This window comes from Oryzias latipes, chromosome 22, assembly GCF_053564925.1.
Source record: "Oryzias latipes strain Hd-rR chromosome 22, Olatipes_Hd-rR_3.1".
Classification (NCBI taxonomy): Eukaryota; Metazoa; Chordata; class Actinopteri; order Beloniformes; family Adrianichthyidae; genus Oryzias; species Oryzias latipes.
This window is the reverse complement of record NC_136258.1, coordinates 8673274-8697315: the sequence shown is the minus strand read 5'-3', so window position 1 is coordinate 8697315 and position 24042 is coordinate 8673274. Positions and strand designations below refer to the sequence as shown.

The 24042-nt window shown below is 43.0% G+C and overlaps 1 protein-coding gene across 7 annotated transcripts in view; it reads left to right on the top strand.

The window, feature by feature from the left end:
* Positions 1–364: 364 nt before the first annotated feature.
* Positions 365–24042, top strand: part of klc1a (kinesin light chain 1a) — a 36885-nt gene continuing 13207 nt past the window's right edge. For 4 of the 7 annotated variants that reach the window (XM_078940875.1, XM_023951260.2, XM_078940872.1 and 1 more), the window contains exons 1-13: positions 365–820; positions 5198–5459; positions 6489–6719; positions 7595–7673; positions 9291–9519; positions 10162–10249; positions 13536–13637; positions 14765–14938; positions 15073–15172; positions 15670–15722; positions 19021–19088; positions 21886–21994; positions 23651–23785. In XM_078940875.1, coding sequence (XP_078797001.1) covers positions 5199–5459; positions 6489–6719; positions 7595–7673; positions 9291–9519; positions 10162–10249; positions 13536–13637; positions 14765–14938; positions 15073–15172; positions 15670–15722; positions 19021–19088; positions 21886–21994; positions 23651–23785 — 1629 coding nt within the window. In that variant the 5' untranslated portion in view covers positions 365–820; position 5198. Of the gene's footprint in view, positions 821–5197; positions 5460–6488; positions 6720–7594; positions 7674–9290; positions 9520–10161; positions 10250–13535; positions 13638–14764; positions 14939–15072; positions 15173–15669; positions 15723–19020; positions 19089–21885; positions 21995–23650; positions 23813–24042 lie in introns of all 7 variants that reach the window. The other 3 variants (XM_078940874.1, XM_078940871.1, XM_023951261.2) reach the window with 1 other exon arrangement.

Here is a 24042-nt window from a genome sequence, read left to right as displayed (position 1 = left end):
TCATCAAGAGCACTTCTCATCATTTGAGACTGATGGGTAGAAATAAGGACTTTAAAATCAATCAGTCTTTTTATCATTTGTGTCATTAAATATTGAATCTTCCTTTATATTGTGAGAAGAATAATTAAGTGTTGCTGCAGAATGCAGAGATCATGTGTCCCATTACTCCAGACTCGCCCCTCTCCACAAACTTCCTGTTTACTTTAGGATCTAGTTTAAGAATTTAGTCTACTTCTCTTTGACAAGTACTATTTTAGACTACTATTTTTGTTGTTGTTTGTGCCGTCGTCATTTTCTGATTTGAACGCCAGAAATCTGAGCGCTCGCGCCGCAGCTTCCCCTTTAATCTGGTCGGAATGACGTCACTGCTGCCGGCGAGAGAAGCGGGGGCGCCGGGGAACGCCATTTTCACGCTCTGCCCAGTCAGTCAGCGGCTCACACAGCTGTCACTTCCGCAGGTCCTCCGTCTGGCTCACTGTCGCCGGTACCGAGTGGGTTTCATGGAGCTGCTGCGGCAATGGAGGCGGCGGTGAAGCGGCCTCTCCCGCGCGGCTCAGATTAAAAAGGCTTGGTTCCGGTTCTGACACGCTGTTGCTAGGTGGCTAGAATGTGTAGCTACAACAACACAACGAGAACCTGATGCGGTGAAGTCCGGGTTCAGTCCTCAGAAAGACCCAACAATCTCAGGCGGCGCGAAGACTCACTGATTCACCGGCGACGGAAACGAGTAGTTGACCAAAACGACACACCACGAAAATCCCGGGATACTAGCAGGAACCTTACAGTCGAGCTTCAGCGGCAACGAATGTCCCAGAGAACGGTAAGGGCTCGGTGTATTTCTTGGTTTGAATGCGATTGCCTTCCTAAAATGATCCTTTTCTAAGTATTGTGGCACAGTAGCTCATTATGAGATGGGTTTAAAATGTTCGTTCTGGAGCGACGGACTGCCTTGTTTACGGCGATGTCAGGAATTAGACGCCATAAGCACGTTAGATTAGCTAGCTGTCATTCCTGCTCGCAGGCAGCTCCGTGGTTTGACAGGAATGTGAGCTGGAGCTGCCGGTTCTGCGGGTTTATCAACCTGCTGACAGGAAGCGGAGGGACGTAGAGAGCTACCGTGGCCTGGCAGCCGGGCTCTTTTGGCCCCGACAGTGTGTGGTTGTGACCCGGGTTTGTCACGTGACAGTGCTCCTCTCATTGCCATTCAGAGGGCTGAGGCGCGCGGTCAAAGCCGCCCGTCTGTGTGGAGCACGCGGCCTCTGGCACACAGTGCATCCCAGTGTGGTCCTCTCTCAGCTGGAAGGGCGGGGAGTCTGGGAGCTGCAGGAATATCAACGTCCATGCTAAAGAGCCGGATAACGCAGGATGCGGCGTCCCGGGCGGCTGTGCTGGCATTCGGGTTGCATTTACTCCATGACAGCCTGGATCAAAGCCTTTCAGAAACACTCCCTTGCTGTGAGGCGCTGCCCTGCCCCACCTTCATCCTGACACTTTGAATCTTCATCAACGTATAAGGGCTCAATTTCACGTTTTTATGTCTAGAACAATTGCTGGGTTTTAAAAAACTGCCCTCACTGAACTTGCAGTTTAATCTAAAGTGGAATGTTTTTTATCATGAATGTTTTTGAATTATTGTATTCTGAATGAACAGCAAAGCTATTTTTTGCACACAAGAGGAAGAACAAGAAGTGGACTTCAGTCAGTTGATGCATTTGATAAATCGATTTATAATTTTCTAAACAAAGATTGATTTAATTTCTATGTTTTGTTTTCCAAACCCAGACCTATAAGTGCTAGATATTTCACGGTTTGATGCAGGTCTGTCTGTTTTACATCCTGAAAAAAATTGTTTTTTTAGAACTTCTACAGGTAAACTGAGCATATTTTTCGGATTTGAAACCACAGCAGATTCCTGTCTTTTAGTTAAAAAGAAGATAATTGTGTGTAACTTAAAAAAGATTTAAGGGAGATGAGTCCAAACATGACTTGAGACCCTGAGTGGCCTCTGAAACCATTTAAGGTTAAATAGGACAGCATATTAAAAGGACTAGAAAGCAAAAGGTATAAAGGAGATAAGATTTAAAAATGAAGTGAAACTAGTTCCAGTAGATTGTTTGTAATTCTTTTGTGCGTTCTCTCCTGGGTGAAAGTACCATCAGGTGTAAGCTTCAAAAAAGAAGCTTTTAACGTTTTCTTCTACTTTTGTGGATGCACATTTTTTTTCTGCTGAACTACAAAACTGTTGTTTGGAAAACGTATTACCTCCCTATTTTCCAACAACCCACAGAGCTTTGAATGAGTGCTCAGCATTTATGGAATGAATGAAACCAGTTCAACTTCCAGCAAGACGTCTGTTCTGATATATGAAGTATTATCTGTTAATGAGCCATGTCTTTAACTGTGTCTTTAATGAATTATAAGTGTTTTGATTTCTAACAGTTATGGGGGTGAAGCTCCACTCATTGGCAGCTCTAACAGAAAAGCAGTCTGACCAAAAACATGATCATGTTCCAGTCCTTCAGTGCATTTATCACATCTCGTGGTCATGGCTGCTGTCCTTCCTCCTGCGGTCTTTTCAAAAGTCTCCAGGTGATTTTTGTATTCAGTCTTCTTCAACTGGACCTCCTGGGGCAGTTCAGGGCATGTCTGCTGACTTTAAAGCATCTCTAATGGGGGCAGTTGCTTCAATTAAGGGCATCACAGATAATTGTAAGAAGACACTATTGTTTTAGCAGTTTCGTCAGTTTGAGTAGTGAAACTTGACCGTGGTCATGTTTTTGACAGTCTTCAGTCTTTTGTGCTTGTGGAGATGTTGTTAGCTTAAGGCAAGTGCTGCTGAAGCACTCTGTCTTAATCCTCTTATGTGTGTGTGTATGTGTTGGGGTGTCTGTTTGCGTGTTGATGGGAGAAAAGGCATACGAGGCAAAGAAAGTCTGGATCTAAGGATAAACTATACCTTTTAGATTTTCGTAAAATAATAGTTAATTATAATAATAATAGTTAATTATACCATGTTCCATGTTAATACTCGATTCTGATTGGCTGCTGGGTGTGCATTAAAACCTGATAACCGCATAGTGAAAAAAGAAGTTCCGGTCACCTAACTTAAATGTTTTGTATCACTGCACCGGCTTCTTTAGAACAACCTTTTGCTTCATCATTTGGACAAAAACAAGCGGTAAGAGGTGAACTTTCTCTCTGAACTGATGGTTTATTCAACCCATTGGAAAGATCAGCATGTATATACACTGACCAAAAATATAAACGCAACACTTTTGTCATTGCTCCCATTTTTATGGTATGAACTCAAAGATGTGAAACATTTTCCACATACACAAAATAACCAGTTCTCTGAAATATTGTTCACAAATCTGTCTAAATCTGTGATAGTGAGCACTTCTCCTTTGCCAAGACAATCCATCCCACCTCACAGGTGTGCCATATCAAGATGCTGATTAGACAGCATGATTATTGCACAGGTGTGCCACAAGAAAAGTCCACTCTGAAATCTTCAGTTTTGTTTTATTGAGGATTTAAGGATTTTATTAAAGGATTAAAAATTAAAAAAGGATTAAAATCTGGTTAATATGTATTGCTTTTGTAAGTGACCATGGTATAAGCGGGTTTAATGGCCTTCAAAGGATGCGTTATTACTTTTTAACGCACTTCGCGGAAGCAACCGTCCTCCGCGAAGCGGTTCAGGCTTCCACGGCGTGCGTTAAAAAGTAATAATGCACACTTCGCCGGCCATTAACCCTTACAAAATCCACAGTGATAACGAACACCTAAAAAAAAAAAAGGTTTTGGTCACTTAGCTTAAATGCTCTGTATCACTGTGCTGGCTTTTTTAAAACAAACTTTAGTTTCATCATCTGAACAAAAACAAGCGGTTAGAGGAGAAGTTTCTCTCTGAACTGATGCTTTATTTAACCATCGTGACGCTTGCTTTCCTTTGCCGCTGCACTCGAGGTCGGTGCCGGAGTCCTACCGTATCACACAATCCAACCTACTGTATAGTAATGAACGCACTGTTTACCATGTCAGCTCATAAACACAGCAGGGTAGGAGACATTCACAGGGGGAGTGGGACAGATTCACGGGGAGGCAGCGCGTCCTCACGGAGGAGTATCCAAACTGAAGGGGTGGCGCCGACCGCATGATCGCAAGATGAAGGGGAAGCACAGCATTATGGACGGTCCACCAGGACTGAAAAAAATGACGTAATTTCGCTCTGCACATGCGCAGTAAGTGTAGGTAGGAAAAAAATCACAGCCAGGGCAGATCCTTAGAACAACGACTCAGCCGTTACCTTGACAACACGCTGCACCAAGCGTCAAATTGTCCACTTTTTGTTAAAAAGTGCTTTAAACAAAAAAAAGGATAAATAACTAAAAAATGGATTGTGTATTATTTTTCTTTGAGACCGTGGTATCAGCATATTGGACTTCGATGTGTCCACTATCAGAAATAAATGGGACACCACGTTATCCCGTACCTATTTAATACTGATGTACATGTTTATGAGCTCGTCTGTTCGTCCATCCATCCGGTTGTCCGTCCGTCCATCTGAGCTCTTTGCAGTTGTCCGAGCTTCTCAGCCTATCTCTAAGGGAGCAAAAATCTTTTAAAAGTTTTACAACTAAAAATTCCAGCCTTTCCCATCTTAGTCAAACAGAGGGGGTTAATAGTCTCATGTCCAGACAAGATTCAGACAAGTTGATTCATGACTCCATCTTTTGCAGACTGGATAGTCGGTATCCCTTGTGCTATCTTAGATGACCCCACCCTTACATTGACGTGTTCTCGTTACCATGAAAAAGGTGGATAAAGGTGGTAAGATTTCATGTAATCCATGGACACCAGTGAAGATCACAAATCATTGAAGAAAAAAGGTTCAGAGCACTGTCTAGTGGGTCTAGATGACCCAACTCCCAATGTCAAAGTGCCTAGGATACCACTGTAGAACATTCAGACACTGCTGCCTCAGTTTGAACCAGACCCAATAACACCACACCTGCTCTCAAGTCTTCCCACTGACTATCAGTTAACCACAAAATCAATGTTAAAGTTCTGCCTCTAGGTTACAAATTGCTCCTTAAGTTTAATCATGTGTTTTAAAAGACTGTAGTATAACAATAGTTGTTTGAGCAGTTTTTCCTAATGATGTGAGGAACTTTTTGCCTTCTTGCATCTGCAGGATGCGTGAGGACATGTCCACCATGGTGAAGGAGGAGGAAGATCCAGCGGAGAAGCTGTCCCAAGATGAGATCATCTCCCAGACCAAGCAGGTGATCCAGGGGCTGGAGGCCCTGAAGCAGGAGCACCATTCCATCCTAGACGGCCTGCTGGGCACTCTGCGCTGCCTAAAGCAGGACGAGGAGGGAGTCCTGGTCGAGGAGAAGTCACATATGATCCGCAAGTCCCTGGAGATGCTTGAGTTGGGACTTAGTGAAGCTCAGGTAGGCTGTGTGGAGCACCAGCAGCTTTTTTTAACCTGTTGTACCATCAATGTTTTCTGTGAAAACACATTCAACGTGTCCACACATTTTGTGGCTATAGAATATGCGGTGAGTGTAATATGAATCTGTGTCAAAGGCATCTTAATCCATGAATGAGGCAAGAGGCATTTCAGTAGAAAGAGAAAGGGCAACTTCCCCAACTGAAGAGGAACTGTAGAAATAGACGGCTTCACTCCCCAGAGGAGGAAACATAAAAACTGCTGATTTGCAGAAAAAGTTTACAAACCAACCACTGCTGGTAGTGCTGCTCCTTCCAAACACGGGGCAGCCGACAGGTCACTGCTGATGTTCCGGCATCTTCTGTGTCCCAACAACCTGTTTGATGAAGACACTGAACGTCTGCAGACTCTCTAGTGTTTTCACTTTGTGGAAAGTCACAAACACGCACTGGTGGCTTTTACCCTCAACCCCTTTAACTACCTCTAAAGTTAACATTTGTTGTTGTTTTACAGGAGATACACAGAGGAAAATGTGATCAAGTCTTTCACATTTGAATGAAAGAAACTTTATTTATAAAGCACCTAACAACAATCGTTAGGGCACCAAAGTGCTTCACAGTGAAAGAAAGACAACGTTTAATATTAGACAAATTAAGAACAAAAATTATAAAGTTACAAAAACAATTAGCAATAAATCACATAGAAGACAAATAACAATGCAATGAAAGAAAACAAAAATGCCCCCAAATACTTTAAAGCATATTCTAAAAAGGTGGGTTTTTAGTTGACATTTAAAACATTTTACCTTCTGTATTATTACTGTTTGTATTCCTTAGTTAATCTTGCATATCACTAGATTGTAAAGGGTTTTGTAGCTGTGAGGAATGAACAGTCAATCTTTATATTTTTATTAAGTAATCCTCACATCAACTTTTGGATTAGAAGTTTGTGAATTAGTAAAACATTTGAACCGTCCGCCAGATCTTGTGTGGAGTTTTATATCTGGCATGCGTTCTCTTTTCTGTGGCAGGTGATGATGGCGCTGTCAACCCACCTGAGTTCAGTGGAGTCCGAGAAGCAGAAGCTACGTGCTCAGGTACGCCGGCTGTGCCAGGAGAACCAGTGGCTGAGGGACGAGCTCGCCGGGACTCAGCAGAAACTGCAGAGGAGCGAGCAGAGTGTGGCCCAGCTGGAAGAGGAGAAGAAGCACCTGGAGTTCATGAACCAGCTGAAGAAGTACGACGAGGACCTCTCGCCCTCAGTAAGTGCTGAGGTCGTCCGCCATGTGGGGTTTGTGGTCGGTTTATTGCACCATGCAGCTGTCGCTTCCAGTACAGTTCATCTTTGGCTCAGTTTGAGCTGAATGTGCCAAATTCTAGGGTAGATGGCGCTCTGCGTCCTCCTGCTTTTGCTGCTACCGTTCCTGATTTCACCCCTCTGAGTATGCAGACCAAAGCTTTGACCTATAAAGTGTTTTGGATGTGTTACTTAAAGTGACTCGAGTTTTCCACAGCCTGAGGGAAAATATAAAGAAATAAGGCTGAAGAAAGTGCTGGATTCATGGAATCAGTTCCACAAGAACAAACAAAAACAAGTAAAGAGCCAGGAAGAACTGGAAGGCCATAACATTGATGAAGAGAATAGATGAAGCAGGTAGAGATTAGACCAGCGGTGCATCAAGTTAGTCAACTCCTTAAGGGCCTACCTCAGGCCACGGCCCTGGCCCGGTTGGAGTCGTCTAACTGCTGGGTAGCGGGGAGCTTAGGGAAAAGTGGTTGGAATGATGGTGGCAGCCTGAAGTCATCAGAATCATGTTTACAGCTAAGATTTTGTCTTTGGGAGCTGAGCAACATAGTAATATTTGAAAAAGAAACATGATCACACTGTAAGGGCTAAAGGCTATGAAAGAGGCCCACGGGGCCATGGAGAACAGGGCGTAAAAAGTCGCCTCTGAGGGCCCAAAGGAAATGATGTAAGCCAAAGCTCCGATGAAATCTAAAAAAAAGTTTTGTTGGTCTGTTTCTGTGAAGCTCTTTGAATTACTTTGCGTATGAACGGAAGTATAAATACTCCTGGGGGGACTTTCTATGAATGAAGCAGAGTACCATCGTCTCATCTCTCCTTTTCACGTCTCAGGAGGAAAAGGATTCCGACTCTAGTAAGGAGACTCTGGACGATCTCTTTCCAGATGACCAGGATGACCAGGCTCCAGGCAGTAAGTTTTTCCTCCTCTTTTGATCTTCATCACTGCCAGGCATCATTGAACTTGTCAGTGTTTCACGAGCCCACATGTCAAATGTATTTTGAGTTACTAGAGTGTAGATCGTAGGAGTTGGACTTGAAATGGACACGATAAGCAGATATTTGATCCCATCTCTCCTCACTTCATCAAATCCCAAGAACCAGGAAGTGTTGGCCGTGTCAGATGTGTTTTAGTTAAGAACTGGACTTTCACTGAAAAAGGAACGGCATGGAAAAGAAATATACGGAGAAAATAGCCCCAGAAAGAGAAGGTTCTGCAGAATCTGTCATATTCCCTCTGAGTTGGACTCGCCTGAGGCTCTGCTTCTGTCATGGTGGATGGGAGAGCAGAAGACTAGACGTCTTCCCCATCGAGCATCATCCACCCTGACTCACTTTGACCCAAGACCTTTAAGTCTTACAGAACCGGCTTCTAAAGCTACAGAAAATTCCAGAATTGTAGCGTGACACCTTGTGAATTTTGTGAAGAAAAAGAAAGTAGTGTAAACTGTTTCAACAGTAATGGTGTTTGCATGCTTGTGTTGTGTTATCAAAGGCGAGCTTTCTTCTTCATTGTTCTTTCACACATCATTCATTAGTGACATCCTCACTTTATCCCATCCTCCCTCCCTCCCATTCTCCCTCCATCCCATCCTCCTTCCCTCCCATCCTCCCTCCCTCCCATCCTCCCTCCCTCCCATTCTCCCTCCATCCCATCCTCCCTCCATCCCATCCTCCCTCCATCCCATCCTCCTTCCATCCCATCCTCCCTCCCTCCCATCCTCCCTCCATCCCATCCTTTCTCCATCCATCCCATCCTCCCTCCATCCCATCCTCCCTCCATCCCATCCTCCCTCCATCCCATCCTCCCTCCATCCCATCCCATCCTCCCTCCATCCCATCCTCCCTCCATCCCATCCCATCCTCCCTCCATCCCATCCCATCCTTCCTCCATCCCATCCTCCCTCCATCCCATCCCATCCTCCCTCCATCCCATCCCATCCTTCCTCCATCCCATCCTCCCTCCATCCCATCCCATCCTTCCTCCATCCCATCCTCCCTCCCTCCCTCCCATCCTCCCTCCATCCCATCCCATCCTCCCTCCATCCCATCCCATCCTCCTTCCATCCCATCATCCCCCCATCCCATCCTTGTCATTCTCTGCTTTCTAACAACTGCTTGTCTTTTATTGAGGACACAGTTCTTTTACAACATGTCCTCTCAGAAGGTCCTTCTGCCCTTATTTGTAGTTTTTTAGTCTTGACTCATTTTATGACCTCAGAAACACTGAGGTCAAATTCTGGTAACAGGATAAAGTAGAGATAAAGTAAAGCTTGGCAAAACATGTTTATTAAAAAACCCAATGTGTGTTTTGGTTGGGCTGTTATCCTGAGTTTTGAGACCGGCTTCTGTTGAGGAGTGACCTTATTGTTCTATCGGAAGACATCGCATTACTTAGCGCTTTGCAACTATTGTTGACATTTTGGAAAAACGTTCAGCCTAAGCAGCAGCACTGCAGGTTTGAATGGATAGTGTCTCTTCTTATTATTTCTGTTTCTTGTGCTTCTTTTTCCTCCTCCTGTGCATTCAGTCCAGCCAGCCCACGGCAGCGCGGCAGCGGCAGCTGCTCAGCAGGGAGGATACGAGATCCCAGCTCGTCTGCGAACCCTGCACAACCTGGTGATCCAGTACGCCTCCCAGGGCAGGTACGAGGTGGCGGTGCCCCTCTGCAAACAAGCCCTGGAAGACCTGGAGAAGACCTCTGGACACGACCACCCAGATGTAGCTACCATGCTCAACATCCTCGCGCTTGTTTACAGGTGTGCGACTGATTAAGCCTCAAAATGTTAATCAAAAGAAGGGAGAAGTATCTCCAGCCATGATCTTGGTAGAGAAAAACTGTGCCTGTAGTTCACACAGAGGCATTTTCCCGTGGCCTTCACAGAAGTTCTGATGTTCCTTTTTCTAGATAATTTTGAAAGGACTGTTTTTCACCTTGGAGTAACTAAAAATTCCATGAAGCCAGAGAGGCATGCATAACAGTGAAGCCGCATCAGTCTTTTTGTGGCCTCCACACTGTGGCATGTCAACACAACCCCGCAGAATTGTGTGGTTGCTCTCCAAATGAGAGCTGGATTGCAGATGAGGCCAAACAAAGCCTGACACAAGTAGAGATTTACAATGCAGTGCTAGCTCTAAGCTAGCGCTCGTTTTGTCGTCCAGTGAGGCGGGAACAAAAGGATGACTCAGAGAAACTAGACAAAAATTGTACCTGACTGTAGCTATGCCTCCGTTGTACAGATCTCAACTGTCAGTTTAGTCTTAAATCTCATCTACTTGGTTCCACTGATCAAGGGAACTGCAGCAAAAGTAGTTCAAGCGTGTAACCCGAACACTGACAGACTGTTGTCTGTCACCTTGTCATTGGTGTTTGTGTTTACCTTTTTTCTGCTGTTTGTCAGGGATCAGAACAAATACAAGGAGGCAGCTAACCTGCTGAATGACGCTCTGGCCATCAGGGAGAAGACTCTTGGAAAGGACCATCCAGCTGTGAGTGCATCAGTCTGTCTGACTCTGAGATGGAGATTTTCAAAGCAGAGATGTTGTGGGTTAGGGTTAAAGTATTTAAAGTTAAAGTGAAGTTAGCTGTCGCGTACCTAGCCGTGTGAAATGTGTTCTGACCCATCCCCTGGGGGAGCGGTGAGCTGCAGACACAGCCGCGCTCGGGACTCATATGGTGGATTAACCCCCAATCCAACCCCTTAATGAGTGCGTCCCATTTTTAGAGTCTTTGGTATGACTCGGCCTGCATTTGAACTCATAACCTTCCAGTCACAGGCCGGACACTCTACCAGAAGGGCAATGAGCTGATCAACAGCAACAGTAGCTCCTTCTCTTAGCTTCACACATCACTGCAAACAGAGAAACATCGATAGAATCAGATCCACAGCTCTCCAGGAACCCTTCAACATGCCTTTATTAGTTTAAAGTTCCAAAAACTCTAACTAAATTTTACAGCGAATAAACCCAACAGCCCACACTTCAGAACAAGTGCTATTGCTAATACCTGCTATTAAATATTTGTTGAAGATTTATTACAATTATTTGGAAAATTCAACGCTGAAGGTAGTAATACGTTGTTGACCTTTCGTCATATCCCGTCAGGGGTCGCCACAGCGAATCAGCTTTCACTGCTAATAGGGACGGCTGTAAATGTTTGTTCTCTGTAAAAGTTATCTCCTTTTTATGTACTTTAGTTTTGGTGGAATTAATGATTGCTTTTTTTAATCTAATGAATGTCAACCTTCATCAGCTTTACAGGTTTGAAGGAATCCGTGTCCTGGTTTCCTTTCTACACACAGAAACGTGTCTCTTTGTTGTCCTCGACCCCTTTAAACCCAGTGTAGTGTATCACCGTTAGAGACCAGACATCAAGGAAAGTGTACAAGTGGGAATTTGACAGCTGGATGTCGCTGCCCTGCTGAGCATTTGTCTACATTACAGCATTTGACAATTCCAAATAGTTTAAATCCAAAACGGCTCTGTGGTGGACGGGTGTCCTCCGGTTTAACGATGATTGCTCCAGCTCCCGTCACCCCTGAACGGGATGAAGAGGGTTAAAGAAGGCCTGACAGATGCTTGCTAGACTGCTCAGAAGCTCTGCTGCCGTCTCAAGGCTGGTCTTAAACAGTTTTTGTCTTTTTCTGCTCAAACGTCTCGTTCATCTTGCTTATAGAAAGTCAGACTTTGAGTGACATCTTTAGAAAAACAACCTACAGAAAGAACCGTTTCTGCATTTGTCGACCTTTATAAGTCCTCACAAAACAGATGGGACCACCTCTACTGCACCTCACACTGCAGACACTAGTCTGTCTGTAGAGTGTGATGAGATATCGTGTGTGAAAGATGGGCCAGGCCTGTTCTCCGGTCTGTTGGCTTGTGTTTGCACCTGTGACCTCTAGCAAACTGCAGGTTGATTAACTGTGTTAACCCCAGCAGGCCTGTGCCCCCCTGTTTGGATCCCCTTCATGCTCCAGTTTGTAACACAGAGGTTAGATGTCCTCAGTCCCGTATCCTGTCAACACCTTCCGGGATTTTTCACTCCTCCGCAAATATCTGTTGAAGATTTTAACATTGATTCACAATTTAATGATTGAACTGTCACATCTGATCTGTTTTAGACCTACTAACTGTAGTTCGTCCTGGTTTAATTGATCACCAGTTTATCCTGTGTTGGAGATCTCATTTCACTTCACTCTCTGACTGCTTTTATCTCATATCAAGGGTTTGTCCCCTTCTGACCAGAGTGAAATGAACTGACTGCATGACAGTACAGCACTTTAAAGTTTCTGAACCGGAGCTTGCCTCCTGGTATTATGAGACATAAATATCAGGGCCCCCCCATGTTTAAAAGAACTGCCTGAGAGAAACTGTCACTAGCAATGTGATCCGACGTGATCTCCTGGTTTGGACTGTATCCAACATGAGGTTAAATAAAACGCTGTATATCTTCCAGTAGTGGCCGGTCTCCAACAAACGCCGGGTCTAACAGGTTTTCATGACTTTAGACCGGGGTGGGCAAACCTTTTGACTCGTGGGCTGCAAAGGATTCTAAAATTTGATAGAAGGGCCGGACCAGGAATGGATGTGTGGCGGGATTTGGCAATCCACCTCCCCAGAGAAAGAAATATTATGGAATCTGAACAAAAACATGTTTCCTCTCTGATTGAAAATGATTGTATATTTTAAAACCAAACATTTTGGTGTTTTTATCTTAAATCTGTGACTTTTATTCTCACTTTTAATGCCAGTTGCAGCAACGGCTTGATGTCCTTCACGGAAAGAAGCAAACTTAGAAAAAATGATGCATTTATGAGCTGTTGGAATGATTACATAAACTAAACATTAGAAAAACAGCAAATCTTCCAACACAACACCAAAGCATGATAAGTTTCTTCACTTAAACAATAGTCATTTTATGTGTGAAGTGTCATCTATGTGGAGACACCAGAATTACAGGGAAAATAAATCAATAAGACCTATCAATATATTTGATTTTAGTGTGGCGGGCCAGATTAAATAGTTTGACGGGCCGCATGTGGCCCCCGAGCCGTAGTTTGCCCATCCCTGCTTTAGACGTTGGTCTCCAATAGTGGCCAGGCTCTATTAAGACGGCCACCACCCACGGCTTGCACTTTTGACAGTATTTATGCATACACTGGATATATTTAAGATCAATTTAACCATATGTCTCTAGGTTGCGCACAGTCATGCAGATGCCAGGCGTCTGTGGTATTTGCGCTGTGAGCCAGTGTAAGTTTTGTATATCCTGAAATGTCAAACCCTTCTAGTTTGAATTTTTTTAATCCATCGTGTCAAAAGGGCCAATTTATTTAGGGAATGGTTAAAGTTGGGGTTCATTCCTGTGATTACAAACTGGTGTAGTCAGGTTAAGGGTGTGTGAAAGAGTCTTTGGTTTGAAAAATCTCAAAGCTCTTTTCTAGATATTAGGCATTTCCTTTCCCTACCTTTGCCATATTCCTTTTTGAATTTCTGTCCTTCCACCCCGTCACCCACCTTTCTGTTCTTCCATCTTCACTGCACTCTCATGACTTTCAATCAGAGCTCAGAGCAGATGTCTCTGCTGATGCCTGTAGATGTAGATCAAGTACCAACACTTCCATAAAGTCTTTTTACCAAGCCTTAATTTTGTCTGTTACTGTACTTAATCAGTTGCATTAAATAATTATTATGATGTGGCAGTCACACGTGATTACGAGTTACATAAGACTGAAGAGTATCTGTAAGGTAATGGATGTTTCTGTTTCTCCATAAGGTTGCTGCAACTCTTAATAACCTGGCTGTGCTGTATGGAAAGAGAGGAAAGTACAAGGAAGCAGAACCTCTGTGCAAGAGAGCGCTGGAGATCAGAGAAAAGGTGGGTTCATTGTTGGGCGTGAAGTCATAACATTATCATTTATTATATTACTGTTTTAAACTGGTTTTTATTTAGTTACTCATCAGATATATTGCTTTTCTTTAACAGTGAGTCGTTTAGTTAAATAAATAAATGAGAAAATTTGTTTTGTTGGACAAACGTGCTTGACATTGTTTCTTTAACTGAGGGGTTTGTGAAAACACTTCATAAAAACAGAAGATATGGGATCAAGAAGATCCCAGTTTAAAGAGCCGAACAGAATCGTGGTGCAGTACGTCTTTGTTTTTAGAATTTCTGTTTCAGAAACATGCTGTTACTAAACCACACTGTATGCAGAAGCAGCATTTTCTCATTTCTTCATTGTAAAAAAAAACTCAATACTGGAAGGTATAGAGGTACAGTACAGCAGCAAAGTATAGAGATACAGTACAGCAGCAAAGAATAGAGGTACAGTACAGCAGCAAATTATAGAAATACAGTACAGCAGCAAAGTATAGAGGTACAGTACAGCAGCACGGTATAGAAGTATAGTACAGCAGCACGGTATAGAGGTACAGTACAGCAGCAAATTATAGAAATACAGTACAGCAGCAAAGTATAGAGGTACAGTACAGCAGCAAATTATAGAAATACAGTACAGCAGCACGGTATAGAGGTACAGTACAGCAGCACGGTATAGAGGTACAGTACAGCAGCACGGTATAGAGGTACAGTACAGCAGCAAAGTATAGAGGTACAGTACAGCAGCACAGTATAGACTTACAGCGCATCTCTACTGTAAAACAGTATAGCAGGAAGGTGCAGCAGTACAGGGGAAAGACGTATAAAAGCAACATACAAGTAAACTGTAAATGTAAAGGTGTGGGTAGATGTGAAATGCTTGCATAAAATCTATTAAACATGGAAAATTTCAGAAAATTACTTCGTTTTTGTCTATAGCACAACTATCCTTGATATTGGAGGTGGTAGAAACATCGTGGTGTCATGAAAAGTAGACTTGCTGCTGTAGCAGCAGTGTCGTGTCATTCGGCTGTGTACCGTTTGGTTTATCGTTTAAAATAATTCAGAAACAGATTAAAGTCCTGACTGTTGCTCTACTCCCAGTGTCTTTGTGGTTTCTGTTCCAGGTTTTGGGTAAGGACCACCCAGACGTGGCCAAGCAGCTGAACAACCTCGCCCTTCTGTGCCAGAACCAGGGCAAATACGACGAGGTGGAGTATTATTACATGAGAGCACTGGAGATCTATCAGACTCAGCTGGGGCCTGATGACCCCAATGTGGCCAAAACTAAGAACAACCTGGTGAGAGGCGCCGAGGCGTCGTCCTCCGTGGATTAATGCAGATTAAATAAAGTCACGTTGAGAACATTCATTGTTGATTCAGCCTTTGATCCAGCTGTAATTGTCTGTTGTGTTTGGATCTCTGTGTTTGTCAGGCATCCTGTTACCTCAAGCAGAGCAAGTTTAAGCAAGCTGAGACTCTGTATAAAGAAATCCTGACCCGTGCTCACGAGAGGGAATTTGGTTCCGTTGATGGTGAGGCGTCGCTGCATTCAGGAGCACCCACACACTTTTACATTCACAGCAAAGCGGAGCATGTTTCCGAGTCAGGGCCGGCCAACACTGGTCCTGAAGGGCTCCAGTCCTGCTTGTTTTCCCAGTTCTTCCTGATCTGCTTGCTGCTCATTAGCAGAGTCAAGTGTTTCCACTCCCTGATTGACTGAACACACCTGATTTAGGTAATTGACATGAAGCAGAGCAGGGAGAGGTGGAAACCAGGCAGGATTGTGGCTCTTTAGGATCAGGGTTGCCAGCCAACAAGTCAACAGGCCTGGAAAAAGCTCAGATCCCCAAATTTATGTCTGTTAAAAATCTTTCATGTAAAGGTCAATACATTTTGGCTGCTGCCATGTATTTTATTATTCAAATGCCCAGAGTTAAATGTGAAAGGTCATACTACAGAGAGAGAGTGACATTTGCAGTGTCTCCTGCTGTTATCTGATGGTTTCAGCTCTGAATCTGTTTCCCTGCAGATGAGAACAAACCAATCTGGATGCACGCTGAGGAGCGGGAGGAGAAAAGCAAGGCGGGTGTCCGTGGATGATTTTTTTAAAAGCAAAGCTTTAGATTGACCTTTAACTTTTGATCCTGCCGGGATGCTGTGTGCAAAGCTTTGGGACATCAAATGCTAAATAGTCCGTTACAGTCTTACTGAGGTGGCAGCTGGTGGCCGATGCTGTACTGCTTAGCTTTTAGGCAGCTGGATGGCCATCAATGTGAAAGGGTGTAAAAATGGTTAGAGTAATTTCTGAAGATGACTGGGAAATGGCTTGTTTGAAGGCGCAGACACCAAGCGAGGAATTATTGCAATGTTGTGGAAGATGGACACACCCTCAACGAATTGATGACATGTCTAGCCTTGGAGAGATTGACATACGGTACAGACACACCTTCTCATTCAAAGAGTTTTCTTTATTTTCATGACTAGGAAAATTGTAGATTGACACTGAAGCCATCAAAACTATGAATTGACACACATTGAATTGTATACATAACAAAAAGTGTTAAACAATTGAAAATATGTCATATTGAAGGTTCTTCAAAGAAGCCACCTTTTGCTTTAATTACTGCTTTGCACACTCTTTCCGGTGACCTTCCTGTTAAAGGAAGGCGCAGCACCCCCATCACTCTCCTTCTTGGTCAAATAGCCCTTTTACACCCTCAAGGTGTGTTTGGGGTCATTATCCTGTTGAAAAAGAAATGATGGTCCAACTAAACGCAAACCGGATGGAATAGCATGCCGCTGCAAGATGCTGTGGTAGCCATGCTAGTTCAGTAAGCCTTCAATTTGGACTAAATCCCCAACAGTGTCACTAGCAAAGCACCCCCACACCATCACACCTCCTCCCCCATGCTTCACAGTGGGAACCAGGCATGTAGAGTCCATCCATTTACCTTTTCTGTGTCGCACAAAGACTCGGTGGTTGGAACCAAAAATCTCAAATTTGGACTCATCAGACCAAAGCACAGATTTCCACTGGTCTAATATCCATTCCTTGTGTTCTTTTGCCCAAACAAGTCTCTTCTGCTTGTTGCCTTTCTTTAGCAGTGGTTTCCTAGCAGATATTCTACCATGAAGGCCTGATTCACACAGTCTCCTTTTAACAGTTGTTGTAGAGATGTGTCTGCTGCTAGAACTCTGTGTGCCATTGAACTGCTCTCTAATCTGAGCTGCTGTTAACCTGCCATTTCTGAGGCTGGTGGCTTGGATGAACTTATCCTCCTCAGCAGAGGTGACTCTTGGTCTTCCTTTCATGGGCCGGTCCGCATGTGAGCCAGTTTCATTGTAGCGCTTGATGGGTTTTGTGACTGCACTTGGGGACACTTTCAAAGTTTTCCCAATTTTTGGGATGACTGACCTTCATTTCTTAAAATAATAACTGCTACTCGTTTTTCTGTACTTAGCTGCTTTTCTCTTGCCATAATACAAATTCTAACAGTCTATTCAGGAGGACTATCAGCTGTGTATCCACCTGACTTCTGCACAATACAACTGTAAGTCCCAACCCCATTTATAAGACAAGACATGACACTTAATAAACCTGACAGGACACAGCTGTGAAGTGAAAAACATACCTCTAGGACAGGGGTCGGGAACCTAAGGCTCGCGAGCCATATATGGCTCTTTTGATGGTCACATGTGGCTCGCAGACAAATCTTTAATTCAAATTTTTTTTCTTCATTAGACCAGTCCTTCTCGTGCGCGATGCGATGGCAGAGGCGCGCAGTAGTAGCGGTGCTTAGAGAGACAAATCTGCGCCAGCACTAGTATAAGTTTAAAATTGTCTATTAATTCACAGAGTTTGTACCACCCGGAAACCTGTGAATTGCCGTGCCTAAAACTGCGCGCTCCCGTCTCTGAGAAAGAGCGCGCAGTTGCGGGGACGGGATGTGTGAGGGAGAAAGCAGAGGGTGGGGCTGAGGTGTTGTGGGGACAGGCTGCAGGTGAATCGCGCAGGGATTGTAAATAGGTAAAACCCACTGCCTGTCACTCACTGCAGCGTGTGAGTGTGTGTTTGGCTCCAGGTCCGCATGTGAGCAGTCTGTCTCACATCTACAAAACATTCATACCAACCTAAGATCACGTTTAAAGTCTCAACGCCTGCATGAAGCAGAAACTCACCACGTAAACCAGACTAGACCATCAGCAAAACTACCACGAGAAATACTCATCATTTATTAGAAACAGCATAACAATGTTATTAAAAAGAATCCACAGACTTATTGTACTTTAAAAAGGTTGAAATTACATCAAATGCACACATTCACTTGTATTTTAGTTTTAAACATATTGTCGCGGACTGAGTTGGGTGGCTGTTGGGCCGCGTTAAAAGTTCTGGAGTTCATTGACCGCATCAAGCAGAGAGCTGATTGGCTCTCAGTTCTGTCGCTCAGCCTGTTGTTAGGTAGTTTGGACCAATGGGGTTCAGCTATGGGCCGAATAAGGGAAAGGGGAGGGCTGCAGCGGGAGCAGGGGAATATAAAGTTGGGAGACGCGCTCTCGTCTCGTCTCGGCGGGAGAGATTCAGGAGTTGCTGAATTAATTGTTCGGCGTTTGTCGCGGTCTGCAGTAACCCGAATAAAGAACCTTAAAAGAGGTTAAGTCTCCGTGCCTCAGTGTGGGAAAGGGACACTACATTATTGTATGGCTCTTTCGAAATTACATTTCAAAATATGTGGCGTTTATGGCTCTCTTGGCCAAAAAGGTTCCCGACCCCTGCTCTAGGAGCTCATCAAGAGAATGCCAAGAGTGTGCAAAGCAGAAATCAAAGCAAAAGGTGGTTGCTATGAAGAACCTACAATGTGACATATTTTCAGTTGTTTCACACTTTTTTATGTATATAATTCCACATGTGTTAATTCATAGTTTTGATGGCTTCAGTGTGAATCTACAATTTTCCTAGTCATGAAAATAAAGAAAACTCTTTGAATGAAAAGGTGTGTCCAAACTTTTGGTCTGTACTGTATATTGTTAGAAAAACAAAGAAAAAAGACTTGTGAAATCCTTATATAAGCTTTTTCCAAAGCCACCAAATGCTAAAGAATGACTTAAATGTTTGTGTAAGGACATCACACTGCTGATTTAGCCGCCCTTTTTTTCCTTTTTTTTTCCAATTTTACCTGTTTTTTTTAATCCCTGTATGTGTATGTATTTTTTTATATTACTTTTAATGCCAGATTTGACATTTTTTATGTGATGTTGTTTAAAGCTTTAAAAATCACAATAAAGAAACTATGGGGGGGAAAAAAATGGTTGGAGTACAGACTTGTGATGGTGAGATGAAACGATGCCTGATATTCTGTAATCTGATGTCTGACTGCAGGGGAAGCAGAAGGACAGTTCCCCGTTTGGTGAATATGGAGGCTGGTACAAAGCCTGCAAAGTCGACAGGTCAGTGCGTTTCCTTCATGCTAAGAAGATGGATCGGTATTTAAAAAAAAAAAAAAAAAAGAAAGACACACGTTCAGCTAAGAATGACAGATTTTCAGACAGAGGATTTGGGATGTAAATTCCAAAGGTGAATTGTAAAGATGCACACTGTTGTTTATATTTCATCTCTGCTACTTGGTTTGACCAAAATAAAGGTTACCAGCTGTGAGGTTCTGTGGGGCTTCAAACGGCTGAAACGATTGCTTTTTGTTTAAAAAAAATGAAAGGCATAAATATATATTTCTGCTCAAAAAGTGATATTGCTCAGAACTACGTGTGATAAAATGATCGTCCCAAACATTTCTCCTCCTTGATTTATTGATTGATTTTAAGCAATAAAGAATATACACAGATGTGTCAAACTCATTACAGAAATGATCAAATGCATAGATAAAAAAAATAGGAAAATAAAACACAAAAAAGACACAACACATTTGCTTCATTAAAAACAGTGATATTTAACTAGAGTACAAGTAGACCTTAATTTATTGCTGGAAAAGGAGCGGCAAGAAGCGAGATTATATACAGTGGTGGACACAATTGTTGATACCCCTCAGTTAACAAAAGAAAGTCCACAATGCTCACTGAAATGACTTGAAACGTTCAAAAGTAACAATAAATTAAAATTTATTGAATATTTAAATAATGAAAATCAGCCATTACTTTTGAGTTGTGGATTAACAGAATTATTTAAAAAAAAAACAATCTATTGAAATAGGGCTGGACAAAAATGATGGTACCCATAACTTCATATTTTGTTGCCCAACCTTTTGAGACAATCACTGCAATGAAAAGGTTTCTGTATCTGTCAATGAGCCTTCTGCACCTGTCCACAGGTATTTTGGCCCACTCCTCATGAGCAAACTGCTCCAGTTGTCTCAGGTTTGACAGGTGTCTTCTCCAAATGGCATGTTTCAGCTCCTTCCACAGATGTTCAATGGGATTCAGATCTGGGCTCATAGAAGGCCACTTCAGAATAGTCCAGTGCTTTTCTCTCAGCCATTCTTGGGGTTTTTGGCTGTGTGTTTTGGATCGTTGTCCTGTTGGAAGACCCATGACCTGCGACTGAGACCAAGCTTTCTGACACTAGGCAGCACATTTCTATCCAGAATGCCTTGATAATCTGGAGATTTCATTTGACCTTCACAACTTCAAGACACCCTGTGCCAGATGCAGCAAAGCAGCCCCAAAACAGAACTGAGCCTCCTCCATGTTTCACAGTAGGGACAGTGTTCTTTTCATTTTATGCTTCCTTTTTGAGTCTATGAATATAGAGCTGATGTGCTGATATTACCAAAAACCTCCAGTTATGTCTCATCTGTCCAAAGGACATTTTCCCAGAATGCATTTTTGCAAATTCCAGTCTGGCTTTTTGATGATTTCCTTTCAACAGGGGTGTCCTCCTTGATCGTCTCCTATGAAGTCCACTCTGGCTCAAGCAATGATGAATGGTGTGATCTGACATTGATGTACCTTGATCTAGGAGTTCACCTTTAATGTCTTTGGAGGTTGTTCTGGGTTTTTTGGATAGAGTTCCAACTATCCGTCTCCTCAATTTGTCATCAATTTTCCTCTTCCGGCGACATCCAGGGAGGTCGGCTACTGTCCTGTGGGTCTTAAACTTCTGAATAATATGTGCCACTGTCATCACATGAACTTCAAGCTGCTTAGAGATGGTTTTATAGTCTTTACTTTTACAATGTTTGTGTATAATATAGTTTCTAACGTCCTTGGACAATTCTCTCCTTGGCTTTCTGTTGTCCATGTTCAGTGCGGTTCAAACCTTTTGACCAAACAGCAATGTGACTATTTGTCTCCCTTTAAATAGTCAGACTGACTGATTATGGGTTTGAAAACAGCTGTGATGTCAATTAAAGGACATACCTGAGTTCATCATGACCCCCTGGGCAGTTAGTTCTTAGTCTTTTATGGAGGTACCATCATTTTTGTCCAGCCCTATTTCATTAGTTTGTTTTTTTAAATACTTCTGTTAATCAACAACTCAAAAGTAATGGCTGATATTGATTATTTAATTTTAAATAAATTTTGATTTATTGTTACTTTTGAACGTTTCAAGTCATTTCAGTGAGCATTGTGGACTTTCTCTCTTTAACTGAGCGGTACCAACAATTTTGTCCACCACTGTATATAACCCAACCCCTGCCGAGTTCATTCATTTTATAGTTTTTACATAGTTTTAGTAATCCGGTTCTGATCCGATAGATTCTTTTCAAGTAACAAAATCCAGTGCCTGTTAATGATTGATGTTCAGAAAACAATCATTCATGATTTCAGTAAACAGTAACGGTAACCATCATGTAATAATCATTGGTTATCGTTAGAACACTTGATCACATTAAATCAGTAATTATTGCTACACATTGCAGATCAAATAAAGAAAATCAACAGTTATTGATTGTAATTTAAACATTTCAGTAATCATTATTATACATGATAATTTAATACTCATTGGTTGTAATTAAAAGAGCTTTGATTATTTCACTTCTTAAAACATAATCATTTGACTAAACATTTTTCTGATGAAATTCAAATTTCTAAAGCATTTCCTTCACATCATGCTTTTATACTTGCATTGTATGTTTTAATGTCTGAGATTTAGACTAAGATTCTCACCTTTGGTGTCGTCGCTGCTTTGTTCTCCTTTGGTCAGACAAATTTGACAAAGGAGTTTTCAAAGAGTGTTCTAAGTGTACAAAGTCTTTGTTTCTCAGTGATGAAGGTTCTCCTCACCTTTCAGTCCCACAGTCACGACAACCTTGAAAAACTTGGGGGCGCTGTACAAGCGGCAGGGCAAGTTTGAGGCAGCGGAGACGCTGGAGGAAGCTGCTATGCGCTCCAGAAAGCAGGTGAGTTGTTTGTAAATGTTGTTGATGATGATGATGATGATGAGCTGCAGGTGTCATGAAGCCAACAGTTCAGCTGTGTCTCGTCAGCAAGCATCACTGCAGTGGTGCAGACAAACCAAAGGAGTCAACCGTGACCCCTGAAAGGACAAACAAACTGTAGTGTGACTTTGAGTCACAACCATAAAATATGAAAACCTGTACAGGGCACCCAGGGTGTCCATGCAAAATATATAGTTTGTTGATTGTTTAGGGAGCCATTACAGCAAAAATCTTCCACAGGCATGCTGGAAATGACAGGCCGTAGTGAACACTTAGATAACACACGAGGGAGTAAAGGGGGGGAGTAGGGGAGACGTCGTATGACATCACCAGAGCCAGTACTCGCACCTCACTAACGACTAGTGTGTCGGTACGACAGCATCACCCATGTCATACGCGTGAGAAACCTCCTCGCACGGCAATGGCACATTCCATTTTTATGACATGCTTTAAGGACACACCTGCGCTTCTCTTAAAGGGTCTATATCCTGCTGTTCTTAAGCCTTTCAGAGGAAACTATATCCATACATAATCATATATGACCTTTGGCACACTGAAGAATGATTTTTTTTTTAAATTAAATGTGAGTTATTTTTGCAGCTATCTACTCAGAAATAAAACAAGTCAATCCCTGAGGCTCCGCCTTTCTTTCCTTGTGGGTGCCGCCCATTTTTATGACATCATCCGAGAGTCTGCCTCAGCAGCGTGTCTGAGTTTCTCCCATGAAAACAAACATCTGAACTTGTGCAAAAAAGGACGTTCATATTGTTAATAATATGAAAACATTTAGCCGATCACAGCTAGCTCCACAGAGAAAGTGTGCGTTACCCTGGGGGCGGGGGTAGCAGTGCTGACTCTTCCTGGAAGGGGCGGTTCCTCATTTCGTGACATCACAATGTGAGGACCTGCTCGTTTTGGTGGATTGGGAGGGGCTGGTGCTCAGAGAGCAGGTTTATAGAGGAATACTCAGAAATGAGTAAATGGATCAAAATACCACTTTGGGGTTGTTTTTTTGTAAGGAATCAACATTATAAAACACTTAAAAGCTCAAAAAGTAGATTTAGCATGGTATAGACCCTTTAATATGCAGCCATTTCTTTCTGCAACTCTCTACGGAACTGGACAACCCAAAATTCTGCAGCACGCTGCAAAACTTTATTGTAAAACCTACAGTTGAATAAACGTTTTTCTCAGATGTATTTTTCACTACGTTGTCTAGTGATCTGGGGTAACCAGCTATCTGTAAATATTAAAAGATGATGATTTTAGGAGAAATGAGAGCAGGCTGGACCACATTGACATCCTGTTGCTATCAGTGAAGGAGAACTTCAAATACTGACTGTTCACAAAGTCTTTAGTGGCTGAGGAGGACTGAGCTTTGTTAATGTTTCTGCAGAAGCGTTCATCAGGCGCACCACTGTCTTCACTCTGAGACTTGTTCAGGTTACAATGAATCGTTACACCCTAAAGGCCAGAAGCTGGGATTCATGCTCTGTTGTTGGGAATAGTGGGTTTGTGAGGCGGTTTCGGCCCAGGCGGTGGGCTCAGGTGCCTCCTTATGAAGCTGGGTAGAACTGGACGAGTCTGCTCTCATTGCTTCTGCTCTCGTGCCTGCAGGGTCTAGATAACATCCACAAGCAGCGCGTGGCCGAGGTCCTGAGTGAACCCGAGGGCCGTGAAAAGCAGCGGAGCCGCGAGAGCCTGACCTCGGACACGGTGAAGTACGAGAGCGGGCCAGACGGTGGCGAGGAAGTGAGTATGAGCGTGGAGTGGAATGGGGTAAGTACAGTGCACAGCCCTCAGCACAGAACTGAGAGTCTTTAGTGTGATAAAGCCTTACAAATCCTAGCCGATCCTCATCAGGAAAAGTTTTTCACTCTTCAGCTCATTTAGTTTTGGTTCAAAAATCAATTAAAAACCGTATTTGTCAGGACTCATGGTTTTCACGCTGACTCTGTACTTTATGCAAACAGTGTCTGAACATGCAGTGTTGAAGATTTTTCCAATTT